This window comes from Centrocercus urophasianus, unplaced genomic scaffold, assembly GCF_019232065.1.
Source record: "Centrocercus urophasianus isolate 14NV4802_14NV808 unplaced genomic scaffold, USGS_Curo_1.0 seq_73, whole genome shotgun sequence".
NCBI lineage: Eukaryota > Metazoa > Chordata > Aves > Galliformes > Phasianidae > Centrocercus > Centrocercus urophasianus.
Genome location: NW_024885344.1, coordinates 1,933,449 through 1,954,449, shown reverse-complemented (window position 1 = coordinate 1,954,449; position 21,001 = coordinate 1,933,449). Strand labels below are relative to the sequence as shown.

General features: G+C 40.8%; 1 protein-coding gene across 2 annotated transcripts in view; it reads right to left on the bottom strand.

Moving 5' to 3' along the window:
* MYH9 (myosin heavy chain 9) overlaps positions 1-21,001 on the bottom strand; it is a 68,584-nt gene that overhangs the window by 30,556 nt on the left and 17,027 nt on the right. For both annotated transcript variants that reach the window (XM_042838006.1, XM_042838007.1), the window contains exons 3-8: positions 18,000-18,156; positions 7,497-7,524; positions 6,648-6,741; positions 2,201-2,293; positions 1,449-1,512; positions 798-896 (exon numbers count right to left, since the gene is read on the bottom strand). In XM_042838006.1, the coding sequence (XP_042693940.1) occupies positions 798-896; positions 1,449-1,512; positions 2,201-2,293; positions 6,648-6,741; positions 7,497-7,524; positions 18,000-18,156 (535 nt within the window). The remainder of the gene's footprint in view (positions 1-797; positions 897-1,448; positions 1,513-2,200; positions 2,294-6,647; positions 6,742-7,496; positions 7,525-17,999; positions 18,157-21,001) is intronic.

Below are 21,001 nucleotides of genomic sequence, written 5' to 3'. Positions count from 1 at the left end.
ACTACCACTGAGAGCAAACGTCTCACCTGCATATACTAGCAGGTGCTGGATGAATCTGAGATTAAGATCAGTTTTACTAACAGATGAAAATTTAATATATTTTCAAATAAAAATGGAGTTTTTCTGCCTTATTTCTTTCTATTCCTTCCTTTGGAATACTTCGCTAAAGAAGTGCCAATCATCATTATATCCTAAGTCTATAAAAAGCAGGGATTAACTTTGAAGTAAATTTGCCTTCCACTTCAGATGCCTTATTTGTTTCAAGTCACACAAAGGTTAATAAATAGCTCTTGTAATAGTAGCAACTATGAGAAAAGTCGTCTCTTCCTGTTATTCCTCCAGATCAATTTGCAGCTCTCACACAACATGCATTCCAACATTAGTTGAGGCTTTAAAGGTAGGTGTGCTAGCATCCTAGAGCTGCATAGGTGCCAGACGCTTTGCTCCATTCACCCAAACGCTGAGCACATCACAGTAGGATCACTGCCGCATAAGACAGGCTTACATCATACAAGACTAGACTAAACACAGGACAGTGATTTAGATAAGGAAGGGTGTAGATTCATTTCTGGCAAGGAGACAAGTGCAGGAAGGAACCAGAGAAGCAAGTTTTCAGGAACTGAGAAGTGCAGGGGGAGGGCAGAGGGACGAATGCGTATGCAGAAGTGGAGAAGGGGCGGCCATATCTGAGAGGCAGAGACAAGAAACTATGAAAGAATAGGTGCAAGTGCAGAAAGAGTTTGGACCCTTTTGCAGTGACAAGAGAACTCCACACCCACAACAAAAATCAAACTTACTCTTCAAATGTTCTCCTGCCCCAGACAGCAGGTAGTAGAAGATGTGAAAGGTTCTCTCCTCTTTGGCTTGACGAATTGCACGTGACTTCTCCAGTAGATCTTCTGAGAGTTAAGGCACATGGCAGAACATACACATCATTTCCTCTTTTATCACAAAAGAAAACCTAGCAGTACTTGATCTTCTCCCCATGCCAGCTAACAGAAGTATTGATTTTGCAATTGTTATCAGCCAACAAGCCACTGAGTTCTGGTCTCAGTTCTGTCAGCTTTTGAATGATGGCAATGACAAGAGAATCTTTACTGGTAAACAGAGAAATAGCAGCCATTCATCTGCATTCACCTGGCACAGAGGTAAAAGTGGCTCATGAAATTCCAAAGCTATTTATCTTATAGCAGTTTATGTTGCCATCTCAGCTTCCTATGTTTAGAACTCATTAATTCACAAGAGATATCCACTGCGGTCACCAAACCACAAAATACACTACAGCTACAACAGTAATCTTGCTAGCAAAATTTAAGTGCCTCCCAACACATTCTCAACTTCACAAACAAAGGTAAGGTGGGATAAGCTTGCTAAGCATTACTACTGCTTACTTCAACTTTACTGTACTTAACTACTACTGTAACTTTAAGTGGTTACAAAAAGGATACAGGTCTCTATATTGGCACCAACAATGTAACCGTTGACATCAAAGTTGATTCTGATGAACTTGCCCTGAAAGGAAGTTATTGGCAAAAAGGTTAGTATTCAATCTGTCCAGTAATTGCAATAAGCAGCAAAGGCTAACCTTGTCTTTTTAATGTGGGAAAGGAAATTCAGAACAGGTCAGGTTTTATGCAAAACATAAGATCAGCCAATAGGCAAAGTCTATTGATCACAACAACGATTTAATGAGCAAGACACCAAACACCTTTAAGTAAGAATGGGCAGCCCACAATTCCACTTAATTATGTTTCAACCCAGATTTCCCACAATTACTGCATTTTCAGTTTTCTGTGCTGTACGGTTCAAACGGTTCCGCCTCCCTCAGTGCCTGGCATCAACCATCTTCATTCAGCTTCAGCTCTGGCTCCTCAGTCTGCCTCAGACACTTGCCCATCTCTCCAGAGCAAGTAAAATAAGGATTGCTATTTGCTCTCCAGGATAAAACTGACTGTACTAAACTTAGGATAAAAATCGGTGCAAACAGTCCTGGCACAGGATCAGGTTCCTTCATACTAGAGACCTACCAGAAGTATTTTCTTTATAATTCACTGAATGAAATTCCCTTCCCAGGTTAACTTCAATGAAGTCACACAGACAGCTGTCCTATCCCAGGATAGCACTGCACTCAAAGCCAAAAAAAAGTCCTCCCTCTGAAAAGCTCAGCATACTAAAAATCATGCTGGATAGTAATACTCACAAATCTTGAGGAGTTGTCATTCTTTACTGTCTTGGCATTTCCAAAGGCCTCCAGGATGGGATTAGCCTGGAGTAACTGCCTCTCTAGTTCCCCCTGGAGAGAAATTAGAAATGAATAAAGGAGGTAACAGTTTGCTGCATTAAGCTTGGGTCAAACCAGCGCTGAGGTTTCAGTTCACACTAGCTTGGTATCTGTAGTAGAGAAGCCATCTTAGAAGATGATCCCTTAAAACCTTCAAAAGGAGACTTATTAGTTATCCAGGTAAAACAGAAGCACTCACAAAAATCCTTTATTCCAGAAGCACTCACAAAAATCCTTTATTCCCTTCCCCGAGACAAGGGTGTCCCAGTGCTGTCTTTCTGTTAACAAGCAGCCGTTTAAAGTCACTTGGCCACAACACCCCACAGATTTCCCAGAGTCAAAACAAAAAAAACCAAAACATTTCATCCAAGATCAGGCCCTCATCCCAGAAAATGTCTTGCCATCTAGGTAGGAAGAGTGAGAAAAATCCTTTCTTGCTACTGTGAGCTCTGAACTCTGCTACCAGTAGATTAATAAGTTAGCCTGAAAAACTGCAATGTTTGCAAAAACAAACAAACATACAAATAAATATATAAAGAAAACAGCAATACCAAATTGGACTAAGAGTCTATGCTTTCCACAATACTAACAAGCAGAAAACTCTTTTGTAAGGAGGCACACAGAAAAAAAGAGAATTAGTGGTATCCCACAAACTGCAGGATCGCTCACATTCTACTGCCATATTTGCACACTCCTCCTCCCCTCAGGGAACACAAAATGCTGGAGCTGCAGGAAAAAAAAAATCAGAACTTTTATCCCTGCCAAGCAGTAGATCATTGGAGCATGTACACCTTTCCCTTCAGGCTCCAGATACGTCGCCGGTTGTTTTTAAAAACATTTGTCCTTTGTGTTAAGAATGTGGAGTTCTGCATATGTCAGGATTACTCGAAAAACTTCTGGAGACAGAAAATGACAGTTTAGATGAATACTTCTCTTTTTAGCAGTTATCAGTATATATTCAAGATTTCCTGTGCATAACAGATGGAAATTGAGTTTGGTGTGTGAAAACTGGAATGCACGGGCAAAATATTTAATGGCGTTTATAAAGGAAAATTGTTGGCATTCATTTTTCAAGTGCATTACAGAACAGGTCATTGTCTCTCTGAAAAAGCAGGAGAGTTGTGTTATGTAGTTGTTGTTTTGTTTTTTAAAGAGGTGGTGCATCAGTAACCAAACAAAGAACTACCACTGCCTCTTTTCTCGATTCCACAATCATCTCACTTCATGCTTGCAAAGAGCACCGCCAAACAAAATGCCAAACATGACCTCCAGTCCCTGCAGAACTGCACACACACAGAAGGGGCAGCTGCTGCAAACACTTCTATTCATTGTAAAGTATACACAACAAGGGGGTTGGTTGACCATGGAAAGGGAAAGCTGGGATACCTGCTGTCTCACAACAGAGCCAGTGTGTAGGAGAAAACCTTGAAACTGGGGTTCAGTCCTTGGAACTGTGCAGCAGTCACATTTCCCTCTCCTATTCTGGCACATGTACTGATACTGGAACACTCTTCCCTCACCAACCTGCAGTGAAGTTCCAGGCCTCTGTTTGTGACTACAAACTGTTGCTATGCAGGAGAGGTCAACATTTCAACTCAACTAAGGCACAACGAGGAAAGAGATCAAGAGTTGCTTTTTCCTCTAAAAAGAAGTCAGGCTGAATCTGTTCAATTATTTGGTTAAAAATAAAACTAAGACTATGCTTTGCTACACAAATATCAGAAGTTTACAGAAATTTTCACTACCAAGCCTCCTCTTAATTCCTCAGTGAAAAAGTGTCCTCAGTGTAACATAGGTGTTGGTAGACCACAGTTTGAAAGTGACTCAGTCCCCTGAACCACACCAAGGTAGAAACAGGTGTAAGAGAACACCAGCTCAGGGCTTACAGCAGTACAGCACTGTGAGGAAAGGAGAAGGCTGGAGCTGGTCACATCCCTCAGTTCTCATGACTTGTCAATATGGAAATGGGCATCCAGAAATCATAGCTAGCTTTCACATCTTTTTTTTAGAAGAAAAGATGTTGTTTCCCCTCTGGTCTATGTTGGTTTTATTTGCTTTAAACATTTCAGAGATTAGTTTCTATATGCTTTTCTACAACCAGGTGAAAGTCTCTCAGACAACTGGATCCCAACAACACTAAATTTGATGGGGAAGGCGGAAAGAGAGCATCAATAATGTAACCTCCATTAAAAAGATTTAAACATCAGCAGCCACTACCTGTGAACTTTTAATCAGCTGCAAACATTCTCATCTTCACGACTTAACAAGTCAGTAGAGAAGCAGAGACTACAAAGGGGAAACCATCAGTCTTAACTTTCGCAAATGAAGTAAAAACGTATTTATATGATTCAATTCAGTAGGCCCCAAAAGCAGCTTTAATGCACCTAATACTCACACCATGCAGCTAGAAGCTATTTAGCTGAATATACTAATTCATTGGACCTGGTGAAAGCAGCCACAACCTCCAAAGCAAGAGAGCTACAGCTGACAAATATGCTTTGTAAATCAGATTTTGCTGAGATACTTCAAAAAACAGGAGCTTAAGTTCAAAACTTCTACAAGAAGACGGTCAAGAAACCTTCCCCGTAGATTAAGTATCACTACTTCCTGCACTGTCACTGACAAAGTTCCACATCTAGTCTTGCTAATCAGTGCCAGCAGCGGGTTTTTGGTGTTGCAGCATGAAGGCTTGACACTGCCGTATTCTATCTTAAAGAATAAATCTGTCAGGATCTCAGATGCTCAGAAACAAATAATGTATAACCCCTCATAATATTGTTCCAAGTTTAAGATTTGCAAAGGATTGCTGCCCAGAACAATCCTTACCAACTAACATTTAAGAATCCACAGGTTACACACTGGAATAATACTTAGCTGAAGCCCACGATTCTGTTTTCCACATTTAAAATTAGAAAAAGAAAAAAGAATGTTTCTAAATACAGCTACTGACAGACCATGGAAAAAGCCTTCATATGTCTGAAAGTTTGGCATGTAGAAGGGTTTTTTTTTTGGTCATATTCCAGAAGTTACTTATTAGAATGTGTGTGCACAAGCACAGCATGCCTTATTCACACACTCTACACACATAAGGCATGCCTATACATTAAGCTACCAGCAAAAAACTTTTACTGACAGATAACACTGGATGCACTTGGCATCTGGATTTCATTACACAGCTCACCAGTGAACATTTCCAAAGTGTTCAACTCTTACTAACAAGCTCACAGTCCTGGAACACCCCGTCTGCAGGGCAGCCTTCCTCATCCATCTTTCTCTGCAACTTGCAGTCACATCTCACTGCTGGGAGGAGAAAGCTAAACACATGCCTACATTTATCTTACTAGGAGCACCACACATACTAGATATTCAGTTGTATGAAAGTCTGGTCCCAGTTCAATTGCCTCAGAGGAATATTTTTCCAAATAAACTGTTCACGAACTCCTGGAAGAAAAGTCTTAAAATGCAAACTAGTTTTTAGCACAGAACACAAGTATTCTTTCTTTATATTACTTTAGTCCCCAATCGAACATCCTAATAAAAAGATTATTGTGCACCACACACACACACAAAAAAAAAACTGTGAATTGTCTATGGGTTTGGTTTAGCTGCAGAAAGTGATATTGGTGTGGAGTGAAAAGCTGCTCAAAAAAAAAAAAAATAAAAAATCACACAATGGGACAGAAAACGCATTCCTGGTGCAGAACGTGCAGTAAACGTGCAGCTCACCTACGAGGACACAACTGATGAATTCGGCAATAGTCCACCGGGGGAGAGGGAGGGGAAAAAAATATAAGTGAGACATTTTCAAAGTCTTCCCACCATCACCACCACCCTCCTTTCATGTGCTGCTACTTGGCTCTTTTCCACCCTTTTAATGTCCTCCTACAATTTCAAAGTTTTCAACTGAGGTTTCACTAGACTACCTCTCCAGTTTTGAGACAGTATATGTAATAGTCAAGCCTAACATACAAAGGTACAGAAGACTGGAGACAACTCCTCCACAGAAGGATCAGTTTTAAACTTCCTGGACTGGTTATAAGCCTTATGTCTGTGTAAAAAGATCAGGATGGGTGATGTTTCATTTACAGCATTTCTAGCCCACAAATCCAAGAGGTTGCAGATGAGTATATTCCTGTGTAGCTCCACTGAATTCAAAGGAGGTTTGACTTAGAACAACGTTCCCCGGCTCGTAGTTTTCAATAAACTTTTATTATTGCATAGTTCACCGTCCTCCTCAGTCCCTGATAGATGTTACCATCTAAGCTTTTATTCAGCAACATGGCTTTTACCAACGACAGCAAATACATATCTATTGTCCAAAGTCAGCACAATAATAAAGCATCATTAAATTAAACCTAGGTCTTACCTGGTCTTTTTTAGACTTGTGTGAAGAAGCAACGTGAGCCAGATACTGAATGACCTTCTTGGTGTTCTCCGTCTTACCAGCTCCTGATTCACCTCTGTAAAAAAAGTCTGCAATTCATTCTCACACACACACAAAAAGACATAGGGGGACATATTTCTAACTCCAAAGGGCTACAGAGCTCCTTAAATCCATTCTATCACAACACCTCTCAAAACCAGCAAAAACTGAATCATACCAGAGAGTGGCATGAGCGTAGCTGGATGAAAGCCTATATCTCTCAGCTAGTTTTCTACTGGGCATCAATTCTGTGTGCTGACACAAAGGAGGCAATAGAAACAAGAACTATATTTTTTAGTCACTTAGATACGAAAACTGCTAAGTGGATGAGGAATAATTCAGAGGCAGCTATAGAACAGTGAAAGGCAAATAAATGAATCTTTCATAGCGAAGGTTCCCAACTGAAGGCCAAATTTTGCTGTGTCAAGAGGAGAAACTGCTGTAATAAATAAGACTATCAATTTGTTATTACATCAGGCATATCAGCACTGATGTTCTTAATCACAACAGTTGCATCAAATCTTAAGGAGTTCTCCAAAGCTTTTCCACTGACAAAACTTTATTTCTTCAGGAGTTTGGGCTTTCTGAAAACCTCCTTCTTTCCTTCAGTTACCATGAAAATTATTCTGCAGAAAGGGTTAGATCTTGGAGGAAATGAAGCAGGACCTTCCTTAACCCTCCAATATTACTCAATTTACTTGAGACCACCTCCAAGTGCTCACTAAAACAATCCTCCAACCAAGATTTTTAACACAGACATCCAGACAAGCTTGCAACTGCTTATATACTCACGTGCAAAGGATGGACTGATCCTCTCGGTCTAGAATAAAATTTAAAACAGTAGTCAGATTTAGACTTGAAAATTACATCAACGTGACAGAAACAAATCAACACCAAATACAAAAACAAACTGACAAGTTCATTATCTGAAGTATCATCAGAAATATGGCCACGTATCCCCTCTTTTGGAAACAGAAGCCAACTTCCCACCATCTGCTGAAGTTAAATTTCAGCAGTACCATTGTTTTCTTCATCCAGAGAGAGAACATCATTTGCATCAATTTTTCTGCAATCATCACAGAATTCTCTCACTGAATGTTTCTTTATCACAGAGATCATTTGATACATAGGTACTTGTTATTTATCCCCTTCCCCCCTTCCATTATTCTGAATCCATACTGACTTGCAACAATGATGAGCAGAGCAGAGAATACAGATGGGAGGTGGAGAAAAAGGTGGGAATGGGGCAGGAACCATTAAAAATTCCAAAGAACTAAAATCTCATATCAAACTGAGACTTCCACCTACACTACACACCAACACTAGAAGCTCAGTGAGAAATTACTGTTACTTATTTTATACAGAATGGGTTTGAAAGCTACAGTGCTGAGCAGCAGCCTAAGTGCTCTACAGGTTACTTATTTGCAGCACCAATCCCTTTGTATTAACTGAGCAGTCAATAATAGCAGAATCTTTTTCATGCTGACAAGTTGCAAAAAAACAGGAATAGGAATATTGCACTGAATGCTAAATAGTAGACATGCTAATTCCTGTGCTCATTTCCCAGCTATGGATTACGAAATCTTTCCAGTTACAGAACTTACTTCACCCAGCCTATCTACCACTATCTTCTCCAACATCTTTAACCTCCTTTCAGCTTCCACCTATGATTACACTTCCTCACAGGCAATCCCTGCCCAGTCTTCATCCCACTGCTCCTCAACCACTTCTATGCAAACATGCTCCCCTTCTTCTACCTTGATTTCACTTTCCATCCACTCCTCCACTCTGAATCCCACTTTAGCCCCCAGAGTCTGCATCATATTCTCCCCCCAGATGGAAGCACTCAGAAGACTGGAGAGTGTCTGTGCTGTGTACAACTTCACTAGCTGTAGAAATCACAGGGGAAGCGAGACCTGTTCAGACACAGAACAGACTCAGGAACTGTAAGTAACAAAGTCCTGCATCACACAAGAGCTATTGAGACACGCACTGTGCCATCAAAATGTGTTTATTTATTTATTCAGGATAAGATCCAGTCTGAGAGCCTGAGTATCACAGCAGTTACATTTCATCTCGTCACTGTTCTTTTTCCACATTGTACTCCAATTTTGTGTCAGACTACAGTCTAATCTTTAAACAGACTATAAGCTCTAAGCATTCATGAATAGAAAATTCACTGGATTCCTCTAATAAATTATTTCAGCAATTGGTAGCTTTCATCAGTATGTTTATAACTGTGACTATCTCCACATTTGAGCTACTTCTTTTCCTTCCTCCATTCTCTTACAGAATGTCAGTGTACTCAATGCTCTCCCCACCAGAGAACTGCTTAGAAGATATAACTGAGTCACCATTCAAGTTTCTTTGTGTGAGATAGTGAGATTGAACTGTAATTAGGAAAGGCTTTATAGTCAGGTAGACTTTTCATGGAACAGGAAAAGCAGGTAAATCTACCAAATTTGAGATTCTGTCTTTTCTTAAACTATTCTGAAAACAATATCAGAAACATTAAGTTCGCACTATGGAGAGGTAACCTGCTCTGAACTTCCTTTGCTGGAAACTGACTGTATTCAGGTGAGCATAAAAGTTTAGAGGAAAATAATCTGCTTTATACCAGTTAATACCATTCTCAGAAAGAGCTGATCAGCTTAGGACTGGAAGAAAGCAAGCAAAAGAAAATTGTCACTACACATTCCAAAGTAGACACCTGCAAGTTTATTAGCACTGCACATTCACTGTTTTCAAGTGCTGAATTTTATTCCTTTGCTTTTGAGATACATATCCCTTTTGCTGAGGGAAAGGTGAAGGACAGAGGTGAGGCAGCCTCAAAGGCCTCACCCATTCCAAGTTCCCAGTGGGTCAATGGCTCAGCAGACACATCTGCGTGACTGGGCACTGGGAAGGCGGATCAGGGGAATAACTAATGACTCATTTATGGATCGCCTAAGGAAATGTATTCTGCAGGACTGCAACACTTGGATGCAATGCTCTATCACAAAGCAGCTATGTGAAAGGATAAGATTGTGCCTCTGAATAACATCTGCCTTTTGAAAGCTTGACTAGCCCACTTGTTCTAGAAAAGTTTATATTTGCATTCAGGTACCACAGTGGCTCTTCTAAGAATGTTTGAGAATGACACTCCTCACTTCTGGAAACCAACTTTGGTGTTGGAGCTCGTACAGGTAATGGAGTCCTAAGTACCTCCATACCACATGCCATCTCTTCCCTGCTCTCCAAGATAGGATCCTTATTGTAGCAAAATACATTGGTAAACAGACAAACCGAAAGTTGCATGGAAAAAGAGGTGACCAGCATCAGACAATCCCCAGTTTTCTTTTGGCACAAAACACTCCTGATGATCACAAGTTTTGTCGACTTTCTGAGAAGCCCTTGTAGAGCCATGCTACAATGGGGCTAGGCAGCAACAACACTCTGGAATTACCACAAGAAGCCACAAAGGGGCAAGCACAGGATCTCTCCAGGACTTAACACCAAGTGAGGTGTTGTCAGGTGCTCAGCAGGAAGAGCCATAGACAGTGTTTAAGAGCCCTCTTGGCACTAGGGTTGCCTCCCCCAGCACACTCGTCTGGTGGCCTGCTGCAGCTGTGTTAGTCACCTCTGCTTTAAGCCAGTAAGAACGTACCTGCGAGTGCAGGCAAGCCACCGGCAGCGTGCAGACACTGCCATAAAAGGCAACATTCCTGTTTGCAATCCGGGGGAAATTCTTTCCCAGGACGGCAAAGCGGCAGTCATTGGGATAGCTGGAATTCTTCTAATTGTGTACAGACAGACAACTGAATAATGTGTTGAGCAACAGGAAATTGGAGCCTACCAAAGGGCCAAAGAGCTAACAAATACAAAAGCGTAACTCTTAGACACGCTTCCAATTAAGTCTTGTTGTAAATGCCAATACTTATTCTCTATACAATGCTGACTTGCGCCATCACCGAATCCAAATCCAATTGCCCAGACAAGAAGCCACCTCCACTCCCCCACATTTTTTTTTAGATGATCATTCGACATGGGCGTACTGCACAACCTCAGTCAGCACTTGCCTTTACTGCGCTGTCAGTTGTGCAAGCAACCTACTCAGCAAAACAGAATGTGCTGGGTACCATAAACCCAGTCGCTTATAATAACACAATCAAGAAACGCCTGATTAAAAGAAATCTGCATCTGCTTTTCAATCCTAAGTAGAGTCACTTATTAAAAACAATTCAGAATAACAACTCATTAGTTAATTATAGCAACAGCTCTGTATTTCAGACCAGCTGGCAAGGAAGGCTTTTTATCTAGGCTCCTCCTCAGTTCTCATCATCACAGTATTCAAGAGACCCCAAGAAGCAGCGGCCTCAAGCATCCAGAAATGCAGGAAGTAAGACATCCTTCACATTTAAGTTATACAGCAGGATGGTATAATGAGATCTCTAGATTAATTTTACTATATTAAAAAGACATATCTGACTTCTCTCAGTTTAAAAATAAAAGGCCTCATTTTAGACTGCTTCCAGGACCTTGCAGGACACATTAAAAAACTTCATTAAACCAAAATTTGTTTCGACAAGACAGAGATCTTGTACATTAATGATGCTCAGATAAATATTCCACTGCAAAATAACAGGTCTGGAAGAATTCTGAACCGCTGTGTTCAAATATATTGTTCAAATATATTGGCATTACTGATGAATAAACTCTTGATTTTTTATTTTTAATATACATTTGGGGGTGGAAGAAGAAGAGGTTTGTAGGCTAGAACAGAAGAACAGAACGCACAATTCAGGCTCTCCATCTCACTTACAGCACATCCTACCAGGCCTTTATCACCCACTTCCTCTGCAGTTGCAGGCCTGTTCATCTCCATAAAAGGAGAAGTGCTATAGCGCTCACACAATGGTGACATCATCTCTCCAGCCAAGAGGAAGTGTAGCTGAAAGGCAAAGGCTTGGCTTGCTATCCGCTGCCTATAGCTGACTCATTAAGGCTACAAGTTTAACCGTAGCGAGATGGTACCACCCACCTCCTAACCACAGAGCCCGGCCCTGTAGGTTTCCGTTACTGTAAGGCTGTGAGGGCCTGGCCCAACTGGGGGAACGTCTGCTGGCCAAGTTAGGGAGGTGACCTAAAGCAAAAAGTGGGCTGAAATGCACGTTTCAGCCACGCAGCTGCCTCAATTCCCCGTCTCTCCTCAACAAAATCTTACTAGCATGTCCTTCCCTCGGGGCTGGGACACGTGAGGAGCCGCAGGCACCTGACACACTGTGCTACTGAAACAACCCCGCTGGCATACAATCTCATCAAATATATTCACAGCAGTGCTTTAACCTACGTGCTGCTTTGAGTAGGATCAAAAACACCCCAGGGAAACACCCAGTCACAGCCTGAGAACTTGCTTTTGCATTCCCATTTTGGGAATGTGTTCGAGAGAAGTTTCTAAATGTGAATACCCTACCACCGAGCACAAGGAAAAAAAGAAGGACAAGCATAGAATATTTAAGACAGCTCTTACAAAACACAGCTTCTAGACGTGGAAAAAAGAAAAAGTCCCTTGATTTGGCAGGACGGCTACAGTGTCAAGATTCAGCTTTGCACTATGTGAAGTTTGAGGGCAGCCACAAGGAAAAAAGGGTCATTTCAAAAAATGAAATACATCCTACCGGATCAAATGTAAATATTTATTTCCCTGAGCCTGTTTTTGGACTAAAGCCCATACCCCTTTCTCTAACATTTCAGGACTGAATCTAGAGATAGCAAAATGGGAAAATAAGTTAGACTGTAATTTTAGGCTACACAAATGTTTACGAAGTTCTGACAGGAAAGAAAAACCACTGTATAGCCTGCAAAAGCTCAGGCTGCTCGTGGTCCTAGGACAGTGTGCAGCGGGGGGACTGACAGAAAGGGCTGAGCTGTTATGTAAGAACTGCCAGAAGGCTCTTGCTCTGGTTTGCAGGAATGAAGCAAAGGGTGTGGTAACTACTAAAAAACAAGTGGGCAATGGACTCTTTTTAGCTCCTTGTTCTATTGAGAACCACATTTCAAGACGCACTCTTTTCACAGTTGCATTTAGAAAGCTCAAATGATTCAAAACTAGTAAAGCATCTCTTAAGAAAGATCAGAAACTGCATGCAGCCTTTCTTGCAATTTGTATACAGATATCATCAAACAAACATCCTCCGTAATTGGTATCCAAATTTAACACTGCCCTTTGCATCAGAACTTTGGACAAATCTCAGAAATAAACTAGTGAAACCACATGCTACTTTCCTTTGGTTTTAGTGGAAACAAAATTGACTTTTGCAAGCAGCCTGAGAGAGACATCTGTGCCCCTGCATAATCTGAGCGGGCTCTCAATCAGCTATTCCTGAATTGGCAAACACACAGAGAATATCTTATAGAAAATAAAGACGTGTTTTGGAGCAGCGCAGTATACAGTGCAGTACAGCAGAGCAGAGCTACAAAGCAAGCTGAGAAAGCAGCATTGAGACACAGAAATTAGAAAAGAAGTGTTCTACTAGCTTGGAAACTTAAGAAATATGTCAACGTGTGAGAATTATGAATAAAATACTTCAAGGTCATGTTCCACAGGAGCAGACCTAGAGGACTGTTTCTTATGAAAATGACAGCTGGGTCTGAGGTGCATCTAATGACCTGTAATTTGTCTTACCATAGCTAACCCTTTCATCCCTTAATATAACAAGGCCAAGAAATTTCAGGAAGGTGCTATGCTTCAGAACTTTTTCTTTTAAACACCAAACCCAAAGACTGCTTAAACCCCAAGCTGCTGGCTGCGTATGCTCCTCTGCAGACTAATCCATCAAGGCCAAAGAGGATTTAATAACTGTACAATGTTTTTAAGAGTTTTGTTCAGTGAACCATTAGGAATCCTATACTGACATGCAGAAAAACTGGATGAGAAGTGAGATGAAGCACATTCAGTAGCAATGTGTTGCTTATACCCTCTCCCACCCATCTTTTAGTTGAGCAGGTTGAATAGAGGCTAATAGATTGGCAGAGTACATGTACAAGGAAAGAGCTTTGGAGAAAGCATTCCAGAATAACCATACACATCAAAACTATTACAAAGAAGTTTCAGACACTGACATTTAACAACGGTCATCATGCTCCAGACACTAAGAAGACTCATAGCTTATTGCTAGCTTCAGTATTTGACACAGAAAATTTCTTCTATGTGTTCTGAGTAGACAAACAGGTGTCATTTAATAGCTTTAAAAGTTTTTTTTTTTCTTAATAAATCCTCTGGAGAACATGAATTGAGGTAGAGAATTTATCTCTTCAACGTACATCTGCTGCTTTGCAATAATGATTTGTCTGCTTAAGATACCATTCCACTTGCAGGCACTCTGCTTCCATCATCAGTGCCAGAAAAACAATTCTTCTGAAAGCAGTCAGACCTGAGGCTTCTGGCATTCAGGTTACCCAGGAAACAGAAACATTAAGACAAACGGTTGTTTTCATAGAAAATAAAAATGTTATAATTTTCTCAGAGTTCTTCTCTTGAAACTTAAGAAGTATCTCCAAGCACCATGCAGCAAAATTGTGGGTTTATCTCACTTCTGAGTCTTAATGTCCTTTGTTGGGAAAAAGGAGGGAAAAAAAATACTTAAAACATGTTCCCCATTATATTATAGCTTCAAGGAAATGCTTTTGGTGAAGTTCAACCAAAAAACAAACAAACAAAAAACAACTACCCACAATTTAACCCCTTGGGATATACAAATGGCCACCATGACACTTCTAAATGGACTAACCATGGAAGACACAAAAAGAGGACCAAACAGTGCATTGGCATAGATGCATGAAAAGGCTTAAATAGTTTCTGAATTAGCAGAAGTTGGATTAAAATTCTCATCTTCCTCTCCCTTCCCTATCTCTTTCCTAAAGGACCTCCCTTTAGGAGGCCTGCTTATCAGAATACCATAAATTGACTGAAAACCAGAAAAAAAGAAAGTCCAAATCAATTAACATGCAAGACTTTTTCACTCCCTCGGCTTAATAGACAACTACACCTCATGCTGGCATAAGTCACCAGCTTGCTATCCTTCTTCAGACCCTGAAGGAATCCTTGCCTTTGGGGCTCAGAAAGCATAGTAGGGAAGGCAGACTAATCCCAAATGCCTCTAGCTCATGTGGAGCACTGTACCCTTTTATCTTCTATTCTCTGAACAGATTCCTGCCATACCACTGGCTGCTGCATCAAGCCTCCCCCACTGCTAAGCAGCACTAAGAAAGTGAAATAGGAATGTTGCTTTCCATTGCCCTAGAGGCTAGCCAGGACCAGAGACATTACAACAGCCTACTCATCTTTGCTCCCAGTAGCATACACTGGAATGCCACTACTAGCAGCAGTGTATAAAGCAGCAAGTAACCCTACAACAATCTCTGGGCATTTTTTGCTAGCAAACAGACACACATGACGTGCAGAGAAGAGCTGGGACAAGCCTCTAGATTGTCAAAATCACTGAGAATGCCACATAGCTAGAATAGTTCTGGCTCCTCTTGGCCAAGTGCAAGGTCCTGCACCTGGGTCAAAGCAATCCCAAGTACGGATTCAGGATGGGCAGAGAATGGCTTGAGAGCAGTCCTGAGGAGAAAGATGTGGAGGAGTTGATTGAGCCATGAATGTGTGCTTGCAGCCAAGAAGGCCAACCATTTCCTGAGTTGCATCAAGAAAAGCAAGAAAAGCATGACCAGCAGCTTGAGAGATGATTCTGCCCCTCTAACTCTAACTCTGCTCTCATGAGACTGCACTGAAGTACTGTGTCCAGTTCTGGAACCCCCAACACAAGAAGGACATGGAGTTGTTGGAGCAGGTCCAGAGGAGGGCCATGAAGATGATCAGAGGGCTGGAGCATCTCCCTTATGAGGACAGGCTGAGAGAGCTGGGGCTCTTTGGCCTGGAGAAGAGAAGGCTCTGAGGGGAACTTGTACCAGCCTCCCAGGACCTGAAGGGAGCCTACAGGAAAGCTGGGGAGGGACTTTTTATTAGGACGTGTAGTGACAGGATGATGGTGAATGTCTTTAAGCTGGAAGAGGGCAGATTTAGACTAGATATTAGTAAGAAATTCTTTACTGTGAGAGTGGTGAGACATTGGGAACAGGTTGCCCAGCGAGGTTGTGGATGCCCCCTCCCTGGAAGCATTCAGGGCCAGGCTGGATGGGGCTTTGAGCAACCTGGTGTAGAGGAAGGTGTCCCTGCCTATAGCAGGGGGTTGGAACTAGGTGATCTTAAGGGTACCTTACAACTCAAACCATTCTGTGATTCTATGATTCTGGAAAAGGCAAACATTTCAGAAGAGTTCATTGCAACTTTTGCTGCTAGGAAAAACAGCAGCAGGGCTTCCAGTCTTCAGCTTTGTGCACCAACACAATTCAAGTCTGAGATTTCTGAGTTTTAGACTTCACTCAAGCAGTGATCCAATGGAAACACTTCCCTTTTCAAAATGAAAGAAAATATCCATGTAGATCAATCACTATCTCTGAAGCACTTTCAGACAAGCAAAGTTCATCTGTCCCTTCCTGCAGCTGTCTGGACATCCATTGCCACATACTAGTGTACCTGGCAGTGAAAAAGAACAAGCTGCATGCACATGCAATTCTACACGGTTTAACTGTTGACAATGGAAGGAGAAAGACATCTTCAGTCTCCTTACAGCAAAGAGTCTGTTCCTGATGCTATGCAGAAAAGATTTCGTTTTAGGGAACAGTAACTTTGGGAGGACTTAGTCAATAGCTCATTTAAGGAAAATATACATTGGTACTTCAGCTGACAAGAAGGAGTGAGCAAGAGAAAGAAGGAAGTAATAAAGGAAATGAAACAGTGATAAGAGCTTCACAGACATGCTGCCATATATTGTATAGGAGGTGCATTTATCTTTGTGATTCATGGCAAATCCAGTCTTTGTTCAAAGAAAGTAAGGCCCTATGTAGACCCAGAGTTTGTTTTTTCCCATCTGCAGAGTAATGTTTAAGTACTCTGGATGTATTTTCTTCAGACCTATCACATCTTCAATGAATTGCCATCAGTACTCTGCTACTAGTCCACTGCTGCATGGCTCTCCCCTTTGCTCTCAAGGCTTTTACCAATACAGCTTAATTTATCCATCATGCTAGCTCTCTCTCTGCTCCACATGGCACCGTACCTCAGCAAACTTCCTCGACATTCTCCACAAGGAAAAATTATTTAAAATCATTAACTCTGGCAAGCAGAAGAAGTTTTCCTTGCTCTCTTTCCACTCTGGGCAACCACATTGCTATATTCTTCCCATGCTTGCAAGTACAAATAACAGTGAGGGCAGGGAAAAAGTGCAAGTGTTTAAAATTGGGTCTAATTAGAATTTCAAAACATGTTTTTATTATAACTGGCATTTGTTCAAAAAGTAAAACTGATGATGAGACTCTGAGAGACCAACACCTTAATCATCCATCAGAAAAGTGAAATTTATACAAACCAGCCAAATCAAACCATCCTTTAAGCATGCAAAGCATGCCTCTTCGCATAACCTAAGTATAAACAGGAAGAAAAGCATAGAGTACTTCCACGTTTGAACACTCTCCAAGCATCCCAAACATAAGCACTGACCCTGTGAAAGACCTCCTCAGAGAAGGAGAGATATATACAGGGCCTGCAGAACTCATTAAATTAAATTTAAATTCTCAGTGACAATCAAGGAGATAATATATATATGGTTCTTCTTTTCACTGGTATACAAAGGGAGGTATTAGGGAAACACGTCAACCTGCTTGCTTGCTTTTATCCATAAAAAGCCAACAAATGTATTTAATATTGTCTGATATAAATTTTTAACAGAGCAAGAATGTAACAAAACAACTAATCAGCAGTAAAACTACCACCAATCATCACACTTCAGGTTATACTAAGCTAGCTTCATCCAACCAGACTGCATGACTGGATTTTAACAGTTTTGTTGAATTGCTGTCTGACTATCTGTAGTTATGGCCCCATACGATCACAGAGGGAAAATCTACTTAGTTCAGTCCTATTTGCATGCTTCTCTGAGCTCCACTGTACTGAAACCAATCAGTCATTTATGTAATCATGCACTTGTCAGACCCTTCTGTAATATTCTTTATTACACCGGAGCAGGAGACAGCTATTCACCTGAGCACAAGAACTAGTACCAAGCAGGTGCCGTGTCTGTAAGCAACAGTGCAGCAATGCCTTTTGATAGCAGTGAGCTGTTCTTCTACAATGTTTCAACTGCAATCTTGATCTGTGATTTCAACAAATGAATCATTACCTCAGTAAGCACTCACCTTGCATCATACTCCGGTAGGCTGTGTCTGTGATGGCGTAGATGTGAGGGGGCATCTCGTGCCTCTTTTTGCCTTTGTACATCTCCACTATTTCTTCTGAGTATATTGGCAGGTTCTTGTAAGGATTGATTACCACACAGAACAAGCCTGAGTAGGTCTGGAAAGAAAATGCCCCAGCAAATAAAGAGTTAAAATTTTGTATATTCGTGCCTTTAAACAGCATATTATTTGAAAACAGATCAGTCATTTTCAGGTGCTTCTTCCAGTGATGCTAAGTGGGATGCCTCCCACTATGCAGTATTAGAATATCAGCAACGCCTCAAGTTAGATCAACTTGGATGGTACTCAACCTTTCAAAGTATGCAAATAGCATCAACTGACACGTTAGTCACCTCGATAATCAAAGTGGCCTACTCCCTAGCTAATTAACAGTCTCTGAAGAGTGGCTTTGTCTCCTTCCAAAATCCAGATATTTGTCTATTATATAAAATAAGTCCTCAGCTTCTAGAAAAAAAAGCACTTTACATCATGTTTGTCTATCTACTAGACAATTTTATGCATTAAACAATCAACTACAACATAATAAAACTTCACGAGAGCAAATCAGTTTACTTGTGTCTAGAAATAGTACAGATGTTGCAGAGAGACAGCAAGATATTACTTCAAACACAATACAAAGACATATATTCTCTTTCACAGATGGCACCCTAGCACAACACTCAAGAAGATATTCTTCTCCACACTCAACAGTTTTCATGCTAAATGATAGCTACTAAATAGAGGAAAGGACACATAAGGCATTCTTGGAGTCTTACTGATAGATGAGTGTTACTGGTGACATCAAATCACTTTGTAAGGCCTTAATATATTCCTTGGATAGGAGTCAGGCTTGTTTATTTTCTATTATCTCCTGCTCACTTATGCTCAGTATGCAGAAAACAGGCTAGACACTTCTCTAGAGATGAGAAAGACTAGACAAGTGCAACTTGACAGGACTTTATATAGGTCTATTCGATGAAAAGTTGCCCCTCCATCCTGCACTTTGTCAAAATATGATTCCACTACAGGGATTCAAGACAAAGTAGTTACTAAAAGAAAAATAAGACCAGCATACTCCTTAGAGATTTTCAAGATCACTGGACTAGGCTGAATTCAGCGCTGACCGTCCTCTTAACGGGAAGTTAGACCACATGGCCTCCTGAAGACCCTGCCAACCCAAAGACTTTTGTAATTTACATGTAATGAATGTAACAAGAACTAGAATCGGAACCGTACTGCCATTAACGTAGCATAGTTCCAAACTAGTGAGTATAGAGAACAATTCAGCAGTATTCCATTCTTAAAAAGTCAGCAACATTTCCCAAAGTTAACTTCTAATGGACTCCATAGCAAAATTTACTGATCTGACAGCAAACTTCAACTTATCAAATGGTTTCCACTGAGTTCTAACACAACTGTCAAAATAGTTCCAGTGAAAGTATCATCTTTTCCCCCAAAATATCTTTGAAATCTAAATATCTAAAAGCAAATCTAACAAGCGTTTTAATTGCAAAGACAGTAGGAGAGGACCTTCCATATTTCCTAGATGTTCTAAGAATAACATTCCAGGGGTTGGTGCTGAGGTTTAGAGTTCCCTGTCAATTTTAGAGGCAGCTATTCAAAAAATCTGGATATAAGTAGCTTTCTACAGATACCTGCAGTGCTACCGGAAGAGTACATTTAGCACCTTCTATTGCTAATATCTCTTCTATTGTTTTCTCAACAAAGAGAGCTTGGACATGGTAAAGAGTTCTCTACAATAAGGGCAGAAAAAGTACTTAATCAGATTTAGCCTCTTAGCTAGATAAAGGTAAGAATTAGACTACAGAAGGATGAAAATAGTATCTACTACAGTTTACAGTTTTACATCCAAATTTTCTATGCACTCGTTTAAATCTTTGGTAATTAACCTTCTCTTCACACACAGCTGACTCACTTTCACCCTATGTCTCCCAGAAAGTATACTTCATATAGGCATTTTAGGATTATTATTATTATTTTTTTTTTTAAGTTTGTGTGTATTTGCACACACACACAAATATTTGAGGAACATCTCAATAGCATACAGAAAAGATTCTCTTTCTAAAGTGGGAACTGAAAACTGAATAAAACCCTTTACCACACGACTTCAGGAAGCTAAATGTCAGTGAGATTCCGGTCAGCTATGAGATAGTGCTGGAAAGGAACTATAAGTAAGCTATAGGAGCTAACTTAGCACTGCTAGTTCCTTTAACCTCAGCTTCAGTTCTTCACCACAAGAGACAGTGCTTGCATAGCACAAAACAGCAACTAAAAGTCTGTGTAATACTTTCCTGATCTTTGATTACAGTAGTGGAAGACAGGACAAGAACAAGAGGTAAAAAGCAGTCTACTCCAGAGTGCCCCATTCATTGCACACTCATTACACTTTCTATTAGCATGGGAACTTCTAGCACTGATGAAATTACAGATTCTCTTTAACACTACACTTCATGCCACAGGGGAGTACTAGAAAGAAGTGGCAATGTGAGAAAAGGAATTTGAAGTCTTCGTGTCTGTATTTGCATGACTTTTTATGGTCATGTTTGCCCACAAAGACGACCAGTGCCTTTTCAAATAAAAATAACACAAGGATCTGAAGTTGGACTGAAGCATTCTGCTGGAAGAGAGCAACAGTTTAGAAAAAGGAAGGCATAACTTCCTCAGACTGATGAAGCAGGCCTGCAAGAAAACTCCATTACTTCCTTCCTATGACCACTAACTATGTTGACAAATAGCATTTTGTAGCTGAGAACGTGCTCTATCAAATAGTGCTACGCTCCTTGTAGCTGCTGTAGCTTCCATGGAAATAAACAGCAGGCATTACTTTCAGAGTGACCTCAGTGCACTGCACGTACTCCTCCAAGAGGATTAACGATCAAGCAACAGCCGCTTCAGTGAAAGTATCTTAAGCGTTCACGTTAATCTTCTGACTTGCAGAGAAC